This window comes from Oncorhynchus clarkii, chromosome 12, assembly GCF_045791955.1.
Source record: "Oncorhynchus clarkii lewisi isolate Uvic-CL-2024 chromosome 12, UVic_Ocla_1.0, whole genome shotgun sequence".
Classification (NCBI taxonomy): domain Eukaryota; kingdom Metazoa; phylum Chordata; class Actinopteri; order Salmoniformes; family Salmonidae; genus Oncorhynchus; species Oncorhynchus clarkii.
The window spans coordinates 43,313,336-43,333,004 of NC_092158.1; the positions used below are offsets into that span (position 1 = coordinate 43,313,336).

The following is a 19,669-nucleotide window of genomic DNA, read 5'->3' on the forward strand; positions in this document are numbered from 1 at the left end:
AAAGTGTTCAGGGACAGATGAATGTACACACAAATGATAGCACATAAACATGCAAGTGCAGATACACAAATATATCTGTTGTATATCAAGGTGCTCATACACACAAGTCAGGGACAGACACACACACACACACTCAGTCACAGCACATACACTGAGTGTACAAAGCATTCATTTTTATTTTATTAATTTAACCTTTATTTAACTAGGCAAGTTAGTTAAGAACAAAATCTTATTTACAATGACGGCCTACCAAAAGGCCTCCAAGGGGACGGGGGCTGGGATTAAAAATAAAAAAATAAAAAAATAAATATAGGTCAAAACACACATCACGACAAGAGTGACAACACAACACTACATAAAAAGAGACCTAAGACAACAACATGGCAAGGCAGCGACACATGACAACACAGCATGGTAGCAACACAACATGACAACAATATGGTAGCAACACAATATGGTAGCAGCACAAAACATGGTACAAATATTATTGGGCACAGACAACAGCACAAAGGGAAGAAGGTAGAGACAACAATACATCACGCAAATCAGCCACAGCTGTCAGTAAGAATGTCCATGATTGAGTCTTTGAATGAAGAGATTGAGATAAAACTGTCCAGTTTGAGTGTTTTTCTTTGCAGCTCATTCCAGTCGCCAGCTGCAGCTGCAGCGATATGAAAAGGTGCAACTCAATATTAGGAAAGTGTTCCTAATGTTTGGTATACTCAGTGTATCTACAGATAGCCCGTAGATTCTAGGCAGATGTTTATGTTGAATTACCTCAAACAATTTGCTTTGGAACACAGAATGTGTAGAGGCAAAGGCATTGTGCTTCGGTGCATGTGAGGCTATACAGTAATGACTGTCTCGTTAAAGATTGGATTCCCACAGTGCCGTAAACACAAGTCATGCCAAAGCATCCAAAACAGCCTCAATGAGTGTGTGTGTCTGTGTGTGTGTTTCAGTTTCAGTTTGTGTGCCAGTGTGTGTGTGCCTTTGCGCGTGTGTGCCTTTGCGTGTGTGTGTGCCTTTGCGTGTGTGTGTGCCTTTTCGTGTGTGTGCCTTTGCGTGTGTGTGTGATTGCACACTAACCTCTGACAGAAACCTAGCATGAGTTTCTCTAGAGCAGTGGTTCCCAAACTTTTTATAGTCCCGTACCCCTTCAAACATTCAACCTCCAGCTGCATACCCCCTCTAGCACCAGGGTCAGCGCACTCTCAAATGTTATTTTTTGCCATCATTGTAAGCCTGCCACACACACACACTATACAATACATTTATTAAACATAAGAATGAGTGTGAGTTTTGGTCACAACCAGGCTCGTGGGAAGTGACAAAGTGCTCTTATAGGACCAGGGCACAAATAATATAATAATAATCAATAATTTTACTCACTTTATTCACTTACTTTATTTACCCGTCTTACACATAAAACCTTATTTGTTCATAGAAAATTGTGAATAACTCAATAACTCACACTCAGGTTCATGAGAAGGGTGTGCTGGAAAGGATGCATAAAACTCTGCATTATTGGGTTGTATTGGAGATAGTCTCAGTCTTTAAATGATTTTCCACACAGTCTGTGCCTGTATTTAGTTTTCGTGCTAGTGAGGGCTGAAAATCCACTCTCACATACTGTAGGTACTTGGTTACAAAGGGCATCAGTGTCTTAACAGTGTGATTTGCCAAGACAGGATATTCTGAGCGCAGCCCAATCCAGAAATCTGGCAGTGGCTCCTGATTTAAATTCAATTTTCACAGAACCACTTGTTGCAATTTCGATGAGACTCTCTTGTTCAGATATTGGTAAGTGGACTGGAGGCAGGGCATGAAAGGGATAACGAATCCAGTTGTTTGTGTCATCCGTTTTGGGAAAGTACCTGCGTAATTGTGCACCCAACTCACTCAGGTGCTTCGCTATATCACATTTGACATTGTCCATAAGCTTGAGTTCATTTGCACACAAAAAATCATACAATGATGGAAAGACCTGTGTGTTGTCCTTGTTAATGCAGACAGAGAAAAACTTCATAATCATAGCCTCAATTTTGTCCTGCACATTGAATATAGTTGCGAAGAGACACTGTAATCCTAGATTCAGATCATTCAGGCAAGAAAAAGCATCACCCAGATAAGCCAGTCGTGTGAGAAACTCATCATCTTGCAAGCGGTCAGACAAGTGAAAATTATGGTCAGTAAAGAAAACTTTAAGTTTGTCTCTCAATTAAAAAAAATGTGTCAATACTTTGCCCCTTGATAACCAGCGCACTTCTGTATGTTGTAAAAGCGTTACATGGTCGCTGCCCAAATCATTGCATAGTGCAGAAAATAAAAATAAAATACGAGTTTTTTATTTTTTTTTATTTGTATTTCATCTTTATTTAACCAGGTAGGCCAGTTGAGAACAAGTTCTCATTTACAACTGCGACCTGGTCAAGATAAAGCAAAGCAGTGTTACAAAAACTATACAGAGTTACACATGGGATAAACAAACATACAGTCAATAACACAATAGAAAAATCTGTATACAGTGTGTGCAAATGAAGTAAGGAGGTAAAGACAATAAATAGGCCAATAGTGGCGAAGTAATTACAATTTAGAAATTTACACTGGAGTGATATATGTGCAGATGAGGATGTGCAGGTAGAAACACTGGTGTACAAAAGAACAAAAACAAATATGGTAATGAGGTAGGTAGTTGGTTGGATTGGCTATTTACAAATGGGCCATGTACAGCTGTAACGATCGGTAAGCTGCTCTGACAGCTGACGCTTAAAGTTAGTGAGGGAGATATACAGTTGAAGTCGGAAGTTTACATACACTTTGGTTGGAGTCATTCAAACTCTTTTTTCAACCACTCCACAAATGTTAACAAACTATAGTTTTGGCAAGTCGGTTAGGACATCTACTTTGCATGACACAAGTCATTTTTCCAACAATTGTTTACAGACAGATTATTTCACTTATTATTCACTGTATCACAATTCCAGTGCGACAGAAGTTTACACACACTAAGTTGACTGTGCCTTTAAACAGCGTGGAAAATTCCAGAAAAGGATGTCATGGCTTTAGAAGCTTCTGATTGGCTAATTGACAGAATGTACCTGTGGATGTATTTCAAGGCCTACCTTCAAAAAAATCAGCCAACACCTCAGAAAAAAAGTTGTAGGCCTCCACACGACTGGTTCATCCTTGGGAACAATTTCCAAGCGCCTGAAGCGCCATCATACCGCTCAGGAAGGAGACGCGTTCTGTCTCCTAGAGATGAACGTACTTTGGTGTGAAAAGTACAAATCAATCCCAGAACAACATCAAATGACCTTGTGAAGATGCTGGAGGATACCGATACAAAAGTATCTATATCCACAGTAAAACGAGTCCTATATAGACATAACCTGAAAGGCCGCTCAGCAAGGAAGAAGTCACTGCTCCAAAACCGCCATAAAAAAGCCAGACTACGGTTTGCAACTGCACATGGGTACAAAGATCGTACTTTTTGGAGAAATATCCCCTGGTCTGATGAAACAAAAATATAACTGTTTGGCCATAATGACTATCGTTATGTTTGGAGGAAAAACGGGGAGGCTTGCATGCTGAAGAACACCATCCCAACCGTGAAGCACGGGGGTGGCAGCATCATGTTGTGGGGGTGCTTTGCGGCGGGAGGGACTGGTGCATTTCACAAAATAGATGGCTTCATGAGGGAGGAAAATCATGTGGATATATTGAGGCAACATCTCAAGACATCAGTCAGGAAGTTAAATCTTGGTCGCAAATGGGTCTTCCAAATGGATAATGAACCCAAGAATACTTCCACAGTTGTGGCAAAATGGCTTAAGGACAACAAAGTCAAGGTATTGGAGTGGCCATCACAAAGCCCTGACCTCAATCCTATAGAAAATGTGTGGGTAGAACTGAAAAGGCGTGTGCGACCAAGGAGGCCTACATGCCTGACTCCCTTACACCAGCTCTGTCAGGAGGGATGGGCATAAATGAATCCAACTTTTTGTGGGGACTTATGGAAGACTACCCAAAACAATTTAAAGGCAATGCTTCCAAATACTAATTGAGTATTTAAACTTCTGACCCACTGGGAATGTGATGAAAGAAATACAACCTGAACTAAATCATTCTCTCTACTATTATTCTGACATTTCACATTCTTAAAATAAAGTGGTGATCCTTTTATTTTTTATTTTATTTCACCTTTATTTAACCAGGTAGGCAAGTTGAGAACAAGTTCTCATTTACAATTGCGACCTGGCCAAGATAAAGCAAAGCAGTTCGACACATACAACGACACAGAGTTACACATGGAATAAAACAAACATACAGTCAATAATACAGTATAAACAAGTACGATGTGAGCAAATGAGGTGAGATAAGGGAGGTAAAGGCAAAAAAAGGCCATGGTGGCAAAGTAAATACAATATAGCAAGTAAAACACTGGAATAGTAGATTTGCAATGGAAGAATCTGCAAAGTAGAAATAAAAATAATGGGGTGCAAAGGAGCAAAATAAATACATTATTTAAATACAGTAGGGAAAGAGGTAGTTGACCTAACTGACCTAAGACAGGGAATTTTTATATATTATTTTTGTTAGCATTAAATGTCAGGAATTGTGAAATACTGAGTTTAACTGTATTTGGCTAAGGTGTATGTAAACGTACGACTTCAACTGTAAGTCTCCAACTTCAGTGATTTTTTTTATTTTTTTGCAATTTGTTCCAGTCATTGGCAGAAGAGAACTGGAAGGAAAGGCAGTCAAAGAGGTGTTGGCTTTTGGGATGACCAGTGAAATATACCTGCTGGAGCGCATGCTACGGATGGGTGTTGCTGTGGTGACCAGTGAGCTGAGATAAGGCGGAGCTTTACCTAGCAAGGTCTTGTAGATGACCTGGAGCCAGTGGGTTTGGCGTTGAATATGTAGTGAGGACCAGCCAACGAGAGCATACCGGTCACAGTGGTGGGTAGTATATGGGGCTTTGGTGACAAAACGGATGGCACTGTGATAGACTGCATTCAAAAAGCTTGTTTGGAGGTTTGTTAACACAGTGTCCAAAGAAGGGCCAGATGTATACAGAATGGTGTCATCTGCGTAGAGGTGGATCAAAGAATCACCCGCAGCAAGAGCGACATCATTGATATATATGGAGAAAAGTGTCGGCCCTTGAATTGAACCCTGTGGCACCCACATAGAGACTGCCAGAGGCCCTCCGATTTGACATACTGATCTCTATCTGAGAAGTAGTTAGTGAACTAGGCGAGGCAGTCATTGGAGAAACCAAGGCTGTTGAGTCTGCCGATAAGAATACAGTGATTGAAAAGTCGAAAGTCTTGGCCAGTTCGATTAAGACAGCTGCACAGTACTGTCAATTATCGATGGCGGTTATGATATCATTTAGGACCTTGAGGGTGGCTGAGGTGCACCCGTCACCAGCTCAGAACCCAGATTGCATAGCGGAGAAGGTACAGTGGAATTCGAAATGGTCGGTGATCTGTTTGTTCACTTGGCTTTCAAAGACTTTAGAAAGGCAGGGCAGGATGGATATAGGTCTGTAACAGTTTGGGTCTAGAGTGTCTCCTCCTATGAAAAGGGGGATGACCGCGGCCGCTTTCCAATCATTAGGAATCCCAGACTATACAAAATAGAGGTTGAACTGATTAGTAATAGGGGTTGAAACAATAGCAACAAATTATTTTAAGAAGAGAGGGTCCAGATTGTCTAGCCCACCTGATTTGTAGGGGTCCAGATTTTGCAGCACTTTCAGAACATCAGCTGTCTGAATTTGGGGAAAGGAGAAGTGTGGGGGGGGGGGGGGGCAATTGCTGTGGGGGGTGCAGAGCTGTTGGCCGGGGTAACCAGGTGGAAAGCAGGCCAGCCGTAGAGAAATGCTTATGGAAATTCTCAATTATCGTGTATTTATCAGTGGTGACAGTGTTTCCTAGTCTTAGTGCAGGGGCCATGCTTTAACAAAGTGAACCATTTTCACTGTATTGTCCAAAACGTATTTCAAGCTGTCAGACATTCCATTGGCAGCAAGAGCCTCTCCGTGGATGCTGCAGTGTATTTATTCAAGTGGCCTTGGGAGCAACTGCTTGCACGTGTGTTACCACTCCACTATGTCGTCCTGTCTTTTGCACCATCAGTACAGATACCAACACATCTTGATCACCAAAGTCCATTTGATGTCACAAAGCTGTCCAGTACTTTAAAAATATCCTCTCCTGTTGTCCAGTAGAGGATGTCTTCCTTAATTGACCCCCAATAAACATATCGGACATATACCAGGAGCTATGCCAGGCCCGCCACGTCTGTTGACTCATCCAGCTGTAACTGGCTTGTATGCGAAGCAGTAATTGTTTCAAAACATCTCCTGCCATGTCACTGATGCGTCATGAAACAGTGTTGTTTGATGAAGACATTGCCTGTATAGTTTTCTTTTGGCCTTTTCCCCCAGCATTGTCCCAACAGCAGGAATAACTGCCTTGTTCAGGGGCAGAACAACAGATTTTTACCTTGTCAGCTCGAGGATTTGATCTTGCAACCTTTCAGTTACTAGTTCAATGCTCTAACCACTAGGCTACCTGCCGTCCCAATTAAGTCCTCCACAATAGAATGCTGCTTGCCTGTCCTAGCCACTCGTTAGCTCACCATATAAGACCCTTCTAGACCCTTTTTATAATGGTATCTGTTGCTTTTATACATGTCTTACTACTCGAAAGTCATTTTAATTCTCGCAAAAAAAAATCTATGTGGTTTATTTTTGTAATTGGCATGTTTTGTTTCTAAATGTCCGGCAAGAGTGAAGGTTTCATCGAGTTGTGAGATAGTACTTTTGCACATATAACACACTGTGGCTGAGGAAAGGCACTACTCCAAATATAAGTGAACCGCAAATCAATGTAGTTCTCATCATATTTGCGCCTCTTCGATGGTCCAACGTCCCTGTCTGTTGTTCGGTGCTTTCCCGGGTAAGGGGGCAGTAGCTCTTCGGCTGCATCAGATTCCCAACTGTCAGTGTCCATGCTAGCTGGGTTAACAACAAATGTAGAATTACTGATGCAAACATTGGATGTGCTCGTGGAAGCAGAACAACTTGTGTCGTCGAGAGGTGCAGGTGTAGTATTGCTGGTAGTAGCAGTACTACCAGTAGAGCTGGTATGTAGAGCTGGTATGTGTCTATGGACGTGGGCCTTACTTTTTTTAACCATTTATCAATTTTCGAGCAAACGGAATGAGCAGTAGCAATGTTTGGCTACATATGGGCCGATAGTGGAATTCCCGCTAGGGAATAATGGTTCATGTGATTGGATGTTAGTTATTTGACTAGGCTACCTGAATTTGACATTGTGTTGTTATTTCGCTGAACACTGGATGGTTTCATTTTATTTTTGGCAGTGAAATGAGGCTACTCAGGCGAGGAAAAAAAACTCACCCAAATGTATAGCCCCGTTGGAAAATATAAATGGACTGTTTGAAAAATTTTAAAAATGTGAATCACATTTGGCGTACCCCCGCCGGCAGGGGGGTATGCATACCCCAGTTTAGGAATACCTGCTCTAGAGTAAGTTTATTACCCCCTAGGGCTCACTATCACACACAGCTGGCTTCAATTAACCTACCTCCCAAACCCAACCCAGCACCTTCCTCGTACAAACCCCACATTCAAATCCCATTACCTTCTAACACTTTGAGTATATCCCATATGGCATCCTCTTCCCTTTATAGTGCACTACTTTTGACCAGAGCCCTAGGTCAAAAGTAGTGCACTTTAACAGGAATAGGGTGCCATTGGGAAGCATCCTTTTCCCGACTACCTTATCACCATGTTTTATTTGGACATATTTCATGGACTGCTGGTTTGGCCGATGGACTACCCCCCCTGCCAGTCCCTCCACCCTCCATCACTCCCTTCACAACTGCTTAAACCTAAATAAATTAAAAACTCTTCAAAGCCGCCCCAAATTAAAAATCATCGCCCCCCCACCAGTCCCCCAAATGAGCGAACAGCAGGAGGTAAAGCGAGACGTAATCAAACAGGACAAGTCGCAATGGCGCTATGCAAATTAACCTCGCCGGGAACATATGCTCCCCTCATCGCGCCGCGCCCAGTAAGGAAGGGGATAAACTGTTGTTTAGATGCATCTGTGCTCCACATCTGCCTCAAAGCACTGTAGCTTAGCTAGCCTTTCCCTGCCTAGCATACAGACAACAATGCACTTGTACGTTTTGCTAACAGATATACAGTTAATATTTGTTTTTTAATTTTCCCTTTGTCATAGTCATAGTTCATGAATGTTACTCTGTAAGATGTCAGCACACACACAGTGGTGTTTACATGATGGTGTGCACACAGACATACAGAGGTGGCATAGACAGATCCATATATGTACATTGGCTGGCCTGGTGGTCTAGTGAGTATATAGCCAGGGCCTGTGTTTCACTACAGGGTAAACAGTCTATGGAGGGATGGGATTTAGTGCCAAGGGGTTAAACAAGGAGTACACTATTGATGTACTGTGCACTACTTACATACTGTATGTAGGATCTTCATTTGAACAGGAAATGTGAATTGTTGTGTGGATTATAATTCAGGGACATTTTTCTAGCGGTTGATCCATTATGTGTTAGGACATATCAAGTCTGCCATTTTTAAGTGTAAATGACAAACTTTAGTCGCCTTTTAAAAATGTGAACACATTACAAATTTGCATCTCCTGCTGTGCAGGAAATGTCCTGCAACAACGGGGTGATAAAATGAAGATCCTACATCTGATCTGCATGTTCTATATTGCTCGATATTAGTCAATGCAGAAAATGTCAATACACTTCAAAAGGTAATTATACTTCATATCTGACTGTGCAGTGGACACGGTTCCCTTTTCAAACAAACGCGCGCACACACAGAAATACTCAAACACAATAATGCACACACATACTCTGCTCCTCCATTCCATTTTAAGCTTCTATGAAGGCAGGTCATTTCGATATGTACTGTATCTTAAGTGAAGCCACTTACGCCATATGGCTATTTAGCACACCTGTAACCAAACCCGCTTAGAATGTGGACTAATGCAGAAATTGACTCCACAACCTTGGTGGTATGTTGTGAAAGATTATGTTTCCTTTCCATAATGTTTATTCATATAAGTATCCTCTTGGCCTCTTGGAACAAAGCCGAATATTGCAAACCTAATCTCAGCATGTACCCAATCCCAGCAGTCTAATGTCCTAGGGTTTACCATCAGAACGGTTTGATACTGGAGAGGGAATGGTAAATGCCAAAGTAATTGACTCGTCAATGACTTATTCATGGTCCTCCACCTCCCCGATTTCAAGACGAATTTCCAGGTTTAGTCAAACAAATATTAAATTATTCAGCGCTACTTTAACGTGTTAAGCCATAACAATGCTGTAAAGTGGGAGAAAGCAATATGAGTGAAGATGTTATGGCAAATAAAGGCCTGCACTGGCAAAACACTACCGTTCAGTAGAGTAACTGCCAGGGGTAGACCTTTTTTTTGACTGAAAGTTGACATTACAGGGACAGATTCTGCTAAATGAATATTTAGATATTTCTTTCCATACCTTGAAAGCAGTCTACGGACAAGGAGTGACTGCAGTCCACACAGTTTTGTTAAACTAGACACTGAAATTATCGTATTTTTATTTAACTGTCCCTTTAGCATCTAACCAATAAATGACAACTTCATTGAACCGCTGTTTTATTTCACATATAAATCGTCTCTAGAGCAACAGAGAAAAACTAGATTGCTACACGCTCGAGCAAAAGAGATCTATGTCATTGATTGGATGTGAAATAGGGCAGGAGCAGGGGGTTTGTGGACTTGCTGAGAGCTGCGTTATTTTACGTCTGCATATTTTTACACCGCCTGCCGTTAGTGATTTACACGGGTTAATATGAAGAGTTATGTCCCAACAGAATTCGAGGTGGACTCCATGCTGAAAATGGTTAGGATAGTGTTTTTATGGAATACACTCAACTACCCACTGGGCACAGATGTCAATTCAACGTCTATTCCATGTTGGTTCAACATAATTTAATTGAAATGACGTGGAAACAACTTTGCTTGAACCAGTATTTGCCCAGTGGTACACACTCTCTTAATGCACATTCTCTCCCTCTCTCTCCCTCTCTCTCTCTCCCTCATTCCCTCCCCCACACAGCACCCTCCGACCGAGTCCCGCCCATCATCCGCCAAGGGCCAGCCAATCAAACGTTGGCACCAGGCTCCACCGCTCAATTCCAGTGCCACGTGATGGGCAACCCTCTGCCCAGCATCCAATGGGAGAAGGACGGCCAAAGGATACTGGGCGACGAGCGTGTCAGCCTGATGGAGAAGGGAACGTTCCAGATCACAAACCTGCAGGTACTTGAAAGGAACGTACAAAGAACGTTCCCAATAATTCTTAAGAACGTAAAAATAATGTTGTCAATGGTTCTCATAAATGTAGAAAGAACGCTCCAAACAATTCTCTTTCCCTCCTCTGTAAATGCCTTCACGCCCTGCATAATAGCATATGAAATTAAACACCTCACATTGCATCTCAACGCACTTCAAGTCTCATCATATCAATCGTCTGAGGTAACTCTCCTAAGTGACACTAAGCAACCGCATGCAATAACACCCGAGTGTTATTTCCAAAGCAATGCAATCAACTAAATCAAATCCAAGTGTAGACTAACAGTGAAATGTTTACTTATGGGCCCTTCCCAACAATGCAGAGAGACAAAAAGAGAAATAATAAAAAAATAAAAAAATAACACAAGGAATAAATACACAATGAGTAACTACTAATCCTTAATGGTATTTAGCTTTGTTTAATTCACTGTGTTATTATGACTGACTGCCATTTCGAGCAATAGAAAGCAGTTTTCAGATGCCACGGCAACCTGTCCTCTTGATATATTGATATGGTCACAGTGAGCGGCATACAGGCCATACAAGCTGTCCACTCTGACACACATCTCGGCAATGTAATTCAATCAAATTAAGAGTAAGATATTAATATTGGAATATTGGACCGCAGGAGTGACTTTTATGGTTTATGGGTGACTCATTGACTTAGTAATTGGCTGTCGAGTGTCTGTGGTGCATAATCGCCAAGGTAATGAGCGTTAGCAGTCGTTAGTGGTGGCGTACGAACGGCTAATGAAATCCATTCTACCCAGAGCCCTCTGGGGTTGCGGGCTGCACCTGCGGGTCACCGTAGTGTGTGGCGAGCTTCAGGCCGGCTGACGTGTTAATTAATTGATTGTCGAGCCCACAGTGATTAACGATTGCTGTGACTTTAATTAAATCCTTGTTGGGGAATTGAGAGAGGGGGAGAGAAAGAGGAGGGGGGATAGGTAAAGAGAGAAGGAGGGAGAGCGATTAAGTTAAGAATCTCAATGCACCAACATCAAAAATGTTCAGCTAAAACTTCAACCGCATGCACTCAAAATATAGCAAACAATCTTTAGTACTTCCTCTGCCCACTGTATTTGTGAATTTCTCATATCTCGACTAGATGGGCTGTACTTATGTCAATTTCTATCATTTTGAATCTTGGACACTCTTCCTCCTTGTTTTTATCGCTCTCTCCCACTTTTATCAGGTTGCTCCTTTTAACTAAGGCAGAGAGGGGCACAGGAAGAAGGGGAGGATGGGGTGGAGGAGAGAGGGCCGGCCAACTGACAGATGGTCTGTTTGTTCCTCTCTGGGACTGAAGCAATGCCCATTACCTCGGGACCAGAGCCAGACACACACTACAACTACAGCACTGTGCCAAACCTCCCTCTAACAGGACAGAGAGAAAAGGGGGGGTGGGGGAGAAAGAAAGCAATAGAGAAAGAGACAGGATATTGAGATGAAAATATGAGATGGAGAGAAATAGAAGTCAAGGAAGATGCTACAACACAGAGAGAGAGTGCACTTGAGATGATATCAGAACATCGAGGAAGGGGAGAAAATAAGGAACGCATTCCACAACCAGGAACTAGTTTAGACATTTGGCTCCCGGTTGACTCTCCCCACCTTCAACCATTTTTAACTATCTGTTTAGCGCAGCGCCTAAAGCTGCCAACCATGATTAATGGTCAGATGCCCATCCGTTTAACCCTTCCCAATCCTCTCCTCCAATCACCAGTCACCACCCGGGACCTGTCGCCCCAAACATCCACATCATTGGCTTTCTTGGCTGCCATACAGGTTCTTTCAAGGTCAGCTGGCCTTTAGGAAGAGTGATGTACTATTGGACTTGGAGTCACCTCTCCTGTCCCTCTTGGGGCTTTTAGACAGGGAACTTAGACTTGAGTTATACCAACACCACTGCAACTGGCCACACACACACACACACACACACACACACACACACACACACACACACACAAGGGTATAGAGAAGTGGATGGCAACCAAGCACAAACAACAGTGCTATTATCTTGATTGCATTGTGTTGGCTCGCTGTGCGTTTTTGTAGTGTGCTTTGTATAATTCATTAGCTTTAGTTTTGAATAAGATTGGTCTTACATTAACCATGAGGGCTGAATACCTAGTCGTGTGTGTGTGTGTGTGTGTGTGTGTGTGGCCCACTAACCTCCAGGCGGTTGGGGGTGAGCTGTCAACACTATTAGATCATTGTCTGCGAGTTAAAGTCCCTACAGGTGTAGGATCTTAATTTGACCAGTTTCTCACAGCAGGAAGATAATCCTGCAGCAACAGGAAATGGGAATTATTGATAAAAAAATGTTTAGGGGCAAATCTGAATTTAGAAGCATTTTAAACCTTGAATACATTAGTGCATTTCCTGCAACAACAGGGTGATCAAATTGAGATCCTACATTTGTACATCTTCCACTGTTGTAAGCAATTTCTAGCCCTTGTCTCGCTCTCAGCCTCCCAATGAAATTTTAATAGGCAATGTTCTCCCTGACCCACACTTATCGTCTTAAACACACACACACACACACACACACACACGTGTGCACTACCTACACACTCACACACAATTACCAGTAGGCACGTACGCAATCACACACACACACACGCACAGACACACATGCACCTGCGAGTATACACACGCATGCACACCCGCGCGCGCGCGCACACACACACACACACTTGCTAGTGTCAGCCCAGAATGCTGGTTACTGTTGAGTGCTCAGTATAAAGCAAAGTAAGAGCCACAGAAGTTTGCAGACCCGCTCTGGTTACTAAAGGCTCTCCTTTATCCTCCTCTAAACTCCCACACTGGTTCAAAAGGATCAGGGCCCATATTTATCAAGGGTTTCAGATAGGAGTGCTGATCAATGATCAGTTTTGCCTTTTAGATCATGAATACGATTAAAAGGATAGTGGGGACTCTTACCCTGAACTTGAAGCTGTCTACCTGCTCTACTGCTGCCCTGTCGATGTGGATGGGGGCGTGTCCACGATCAGCTCCTTGTTCTTGCTGACATTGATGGAGATGTTGTTGCTCCGGCACCACACTGCCAGGTCACTGACCTCCTCCCTGTAGGCTGACTCATTGTTGCCGGTGATCAGGCCTACCACCGTCGCGTTGTCAGTGAACTTGATAATGGTGTTGGAGTTGTGCGTGGCCACACAGTCGTGGGTGTACAAGGAGTACAGGAGGGGACTAAGCACACACCCTTGTGGGGCCCCTGTGTTAAGGGTCAGCGTGGAGGAGATAATGTTGCCTACCCTCACCACCTTGGGTCGGCCCGTCAGGAAGTCCAGGATCCAGTTGCAGAGGGAGGTGTTCAGACCCAGAGTCCTAAGCTTGGTGACGAGCTTGGAGAGAACAATGCTGTTGAACGCTGATCTGTATTCAATTTACAGCATTCTCACATAGGTATTCCTCTTATCTAGGTGGGTGAGGGCAGTGTGAAGAGCAATTGAGATTGCGTCATCTATGGATCTGTTGGGGTGGTATGGAAATTGGAGTGGGTCTAGAGGGTGGCTGGGATGGTGGTGTTAATGTGTTCCATAACCAGTCTCTCAAAGCACTTCATGATTATAGAACTGAGAGCTACAGGGCGGTAGTCATTGTGGCATGAAGCTTTAGAGTTCTTAGGAACAGCAATGATTGTGGTCATCTTAAAACATGTGGAGATTACAGACTGGGACCAAGAGAGGTTAAAACTGACTGTGAATATGCCTGCCAGCTGTTCTGTGCATGCTCTGAGAACATATACTCTAAAGCCATATATACACTGAGTATACAAAACATTAAGAGCACCTGCTCTTCCCATGACATAGACAGACCAGGTGAATCCAGGTGAACGCTATGATCCCTTATTGATGTCACTTGCTAAATCCACTTCAATCAGTATGGTATTTGGTGCCAGGCGCACCGATTTGTGTCAAGAACAGGCAACACTGCTGGGTTTTTCATTCTTAACAGTTTCCTGTGTGTAACAAGAATGGTCCAACACCCAAAGGACATCAAGCCAACTTGACAGAACTGTGGGAAGCATTGGAGTCAACATGGCAGATGTTCTAGGCAGATGTTCACGTTGACTTACCTAGAAAGATTTGCTTTGGAACACCGAATATGAAGAGGCAAAGGCATTGTGCTTTTGTGCATGTACACGATGTTAACTGAGCCCTCTCTCTTGTTGCCAGGAAACCGACTCAGGGGCCTACACCTGCGTGGCTTCCAGCTCGAGCGGAGAGACGACATGGAGCGGAGTACTCACGGTGAAAGGTAAATGCACACGCATGCACACACGTGTACACACGCACGCACACACGTGTACACACACGCACGCACACACACACACGGTGAAAGGTAAATGTACTGTAGTAAACACCTCCCTACAGACTATTAGATTGCCTCCATGACATTACATGCCCATATAAGATCATTATCACCTGTAGTTATGGCAGTGAATGGAGAAATAAGGCAGAGGTCTTGTGAAATTGTGGATGTAATAGCACCTAGGGGCGTTGTTTGGCCCAAGGCGAAGCGGAAGGATGATGAGTTGGAAGAAGTAATGCCTTATTGCTGAAATGAAATGCTGCTGTTTGATGAAGCTTGATACGGTGGTATTTAGTGCCTACAAATGCATCTTAAAAACAACCAAGCAGAAATTCACAACTAAACTCTTATTTTTAGATGTGAATTGTCAAAGTCAGTTACTGTGATCAGGGCTTGGGTCGGTTTCATTTCATTCCTTATTGAAGACAAATGTCACTTTTCAATTTGTGATTGATTGTAATTACATTAATTATTTACCAACAGGTAACTCACAAAAGGACTAGTGCTAGTCTTCCAACAACAGTTAGATTGAGAATGGTTGCACTGCCACTATACATAGTAGATCCACTACCACTATACATAGGAGATCCACTACCACTATACATAGGAGATCCACTACCACTATACATAGGAGATCCACTACCACTATACACAGGAGATCCACTACCACTATACATAGGAGATCCACTACCATCCAGCTAACCTCTCATCCTCTGTCTCTGTTTATTTTTAAATGCACTTCACTTCATTTGATTTTATTGTGATTTTCAGAGAGTGGAGGTTCGTCTGTCCCCCAGGCATCAGAACCTTTCCAGCTGCCAGGACCGCCCCAGAAGCCTGTGGTGACCGACGTGACGCGCAACAGTGTCACCCTCACCTGGCAGCCCAACGCCCACGAGGGAGGCGCCGCCGTCACCTCATACATCATCGAGGCCTTCAGGTGAGCGGAGTGGACAGTAGGAGTTGGACCACGTTCAATAGGGCTCAACCTCGTGGTGCATTCTGTAGAACAGACAGGAAGACAGATATTTCATCTCTAGTCATGCTACATTTTTGGAGAGAGGGGGTTGAAGTAACACATAACATCTAAAGACACACTTGCACATACTGGTGACTTGAAAAACGTAGAAGGATGGGGGACCCACGGTATAGGCCCGGGTCGCACAGAGATGACAAAAAGCGTGTTTCAAAAGTCGTCAAAGACAAGATTTATTTCAACCTAAAACATTTAAGAAGTAATATATGAGTTGAGGCGTTCAGAGGCTTCAATCTGATGTGGGCAATGAAAGGGGTTCTTCAACAAAAGAATCTAGTCATTCTGGCGGAGACAACTGCACTCCGGTAGTTAGCTAGCTACTTGCAACCTAAGTAACATTTAGTCAAATTAGTCAAATTTAGACTAAAACTAAAATTTCAAATAAATGTCACTAACTTAACACAAAACAAAAGTTTTAAAACAAAGAAAGAAATACATAATCTACCTCCTCCATCTCCTGTAGTTTGAAGAAACTAATTTGAATAGAATAATATAAAAATGCTCAACTATTCACCATCTCAATCTATCCAACAATGTCACCAACTCACCATACTTCAAAATCACACATGCAAAATCACACAAGTACTAGGATCCTTCTCTGATCCTTTGATTGGATGGACAACATGTTTATACTTTCCAAAGCTCTGACTGGTTGAAGGATGACCACCGGAAGTTGTCTTCATTATGTATGTAGGTCTATGAAAGGGAATGAGGAGCACAAGCCTTCTAGGTTTTGTATTGAAGTCAATGTAGCCAGAGAAGGACGGAAAATGACTGTCCTCTGGCTACACCATGGTGCTACCCTAGAGGGTGCTGTTGATACTACTGTATACTTTCATTGCAAAACTGTGTGTTTTAATCAGGTATTTGGTGATGTGAATATATTTGGTATAGGTTTATCTTAACTCTTTAAAAAATATATATAATTCACTGAGTAGGATGGTCCTCCCTTTCCTCCTCTGAGGAGCCTCCACTGGCAGACACACAGTGTTCTCCCCTCCAGCCCCCAGCTCTCTCTCAAATCAAATCTAATTGTATTGGTCACATACACATATTTAGCAGTGTAGCGAAATGCTTGTGTTCCTAGCTCCAACAGTGCAGTAGTATCTAACTATTCACAACAATACACACAACTCTAAAAGTAAAAGAACGGAATTTAGAAATATTAGGACGGGTAATGTCAGAGTGCCATTGACTAAAATACAGTAGAATAGAATACAGTATATACATATGAAATGAGTAAAGCAGTATGTAAACATCATTAAAGTGACTAGTGTTCCATGTCAATGTATATGGGGCAGCAGCCTCTGAGGTGTAGGTTTGAGTAACCGGATGGTAGCCGGCTAGTGATGGCTATTTAACAGTCCGATGGCCTTGAGATAGCTGTTTTTCAGTCTCTGTACTGACCTCGCCTTCTGGATGATAGCGGGGTGAACAGGCCGTGGTTCAGGTGGTTGATGTCCTTGATGATCGTTTTGGCCTTCCTGTGACATCGGGGGCTGTACGTGTCCTGGAGGGCAGGCAGTGTGCCCCCGGTGATGCGTTGGGCTGACCGCACAACCCTTTGGAGAGCCCTGCGGTTGCGGACGGTGCAGTTGCCATACCAGGCGATGATACTGCTCTCAGTTGTGTATCTGTAAAAGTTTGTGAGGGTCTTAGGGGCCAAGACAGATTTCTTCAGCCTCCTGAGGTTGAAGAGGCACTATTGCGCCTTCTTCACCACACTGTCTGTTTGAGTGGACCATTTCTAGTCAGAGGTTGCTGTGGGCAGCCATCCCTCACCCTTTATTAATGGTGTCAGTACACACACACACACACACACACACACACACACACCCTGTGGACACCCTGACACATTTCACATTCTAATCAACCTCAGCTAGGTTGGAGGCTGGCCCATGCTAACCCACTCCCCAAACCTCCCTGCTGCCCCCCACTTTGACTTTAGCCCCCATCAAACGTCACACAAACACACACACACAGCTTAGTGCACCTCTGTGGAGCTAAAATGGTAATGTGTTCAATTGTGGCTGGCACAGACAGATAGACAGAGTCCTTGGGCTATTGTACGCTGAGCGGAGCCGGGCTAGCTCTATTTACTGAGAGAGAGGTTCCTATGGGTCTCACAGTGGGCTGATAGGACGCAGAGGGATAGAAAGACGAATATAGAGGGATGGAGGAATAAAGGGATGGGGGAAGCAGGTCAGACACAGATACACAGTGTTACGAGTGCAGTATGGTCTAACAGTGGGCTGATAGGACGCAGAGGGATGGAGGGAGGAGGGGATGAGAAAGCAGGTCCAGACGTGAACGGACTGTGTTACGAGAAAATGCCCCCCCTCCCCTTCCTTGTTCATTTAGGTGGGGACTATCTCATCCTGACTCACTAGCCCCTGCATCACTATTCTCTCACCTTGCCCCCCGGGCAGTAGTTAGCACCGTGCCGAGTGGCCCAAATTGATTGTTTATAGAGTTGCTGTTGGGACTGAATAGGTTAGTTTAGAATAACATTTCCTTGTCTGAGGTGCTGGGGGTTATTTGGGGGTTGAAGGGTAGGTGTGGCCAGGGGGATAGGGTGTGTGTGTGTGTGTGCGTGTGCGTGTGCGTGTGCATGCGTGCAGAACAAGGTGGACATAGTATCCTGACATGTTGTTACTGTATGAAGATGGGCAGATTTACCATTGTCCTCTCTCCATTCTATAGGACATTCGAGGTGAGGAACACTCGTTTTTTCCCCCATTGGCATGTTTGTGGGGCAAGAGTGTATATTTACGTGTGTATTTGTGTGTTTCCTGTGTGTGTCCCAAGTTTCCCAGCCTCTCCTCGGACAAAGTGACCTTGGATTTATCACTTTTGGGCGGTCCGCTGGAGGAATATTTACGGCTCACACAGCTTTTATCGCTGGCGCCTAATTGCGCAGGTCGGCTATAAAGTCACTCGTCTGCTACAGCAGTCACTGGTCCCGAGGGGGAAATGAAAAAAGAACGGGTTGAGGAAAAGATAAGAAAAGGCGAGTGACGAGGGGTGGAGGAGGGTGTCATGTAACTATGCCAGTAAACAATAAACAAGGTGTGACAGCAAATCTAAAGAAGACCAGGCAGGAGAGGAAAATGCAAACGGAACTGCCTTTATTAGATGCATTGTTCACAAGATTTATCACTTTATTTATTAAAAGGCAAAACACGAATATTTAAGATGACAAACATTTTTTTTTTAAACGAACAAAGAAACTTGTCATAAACACACAGCTGGCGTTATTGTTATTTACCAGATGCTCTGGCATGGTCTGATGGTGCGTCGTGGCTAAAAACCTGAGTGGGCTAAAAATAGCTCCGTCATCATTTCCTGGATCTGTCACTGGGCTCGGGAACGCAGTGCGTCAAATGAGCATGGGGGATAGCGAAGCATCGCTGAACACAGCACTTAATGACTAAGCAAACAGCTTCAGCCTGGGCTCTGCTATTCTAGTGGCTCCTATCTGATTCTCTGTAAAAAAGACTGAGGAACAGTTTGTAGTCACTATTGAGTCATGGCAATGTTTGGTGGAATGCTTTGCCAATAACCTAACGAAGGGTTTTACCTAGTCAGTTGCACAACCAAAATGTCTCTTCCGCATTTAACCCAACCCCTCCGAATCAGAGAGTTGCTGCGGGCAGCCTAAACGTCAATCTGTGTCTGAAGTGGCGTACAGCATTTACTGTGAAGCAGCCTCCTCAGTCATCAGGGCTTTCATATTTATTGCACTTGGCGGAGCAGAGCTATTGTGAAGGAAGTTTGTGTTTATTACAGGACGTACCGCCGCCACCTATTGTCAACCAATCATGCCAATGCAGAGATATCATGTCACTTGCCGCTGAGCTTGATT

The 19,669-nt window shown here is 43.6% G+C and overlaps 1 protein-coding gene across 1 annotated transcript in view; it reads left to right on the plus strand.

Annotated features, from left to right (window-relative positions):
• Nucleotides 1–19,669, plus strand: part of LOC139423215 (roundabout homolog 3-like) — a 104,982-nt gene that overhangs the window by 68,039 nt on the left and 17,274 nt on the right. Inside the window, exons 8-10 of the mRNA XM_071174971.1 lie at nt 10,192–10,394; nt 14,633–14,714; nt 15,540–15,708. Of these exons, the coding sequence (XP_071031072.1) occupies nt 10,192–10,394; nt 14,633–14,714; nt 15,540–15,708 (454 nt within the window). The remainder of the gene's footprint in view (nt 1–10,191; nt 10,395–14,632; nt 14,715–15,539; nt 15,709–19,669) is intronic.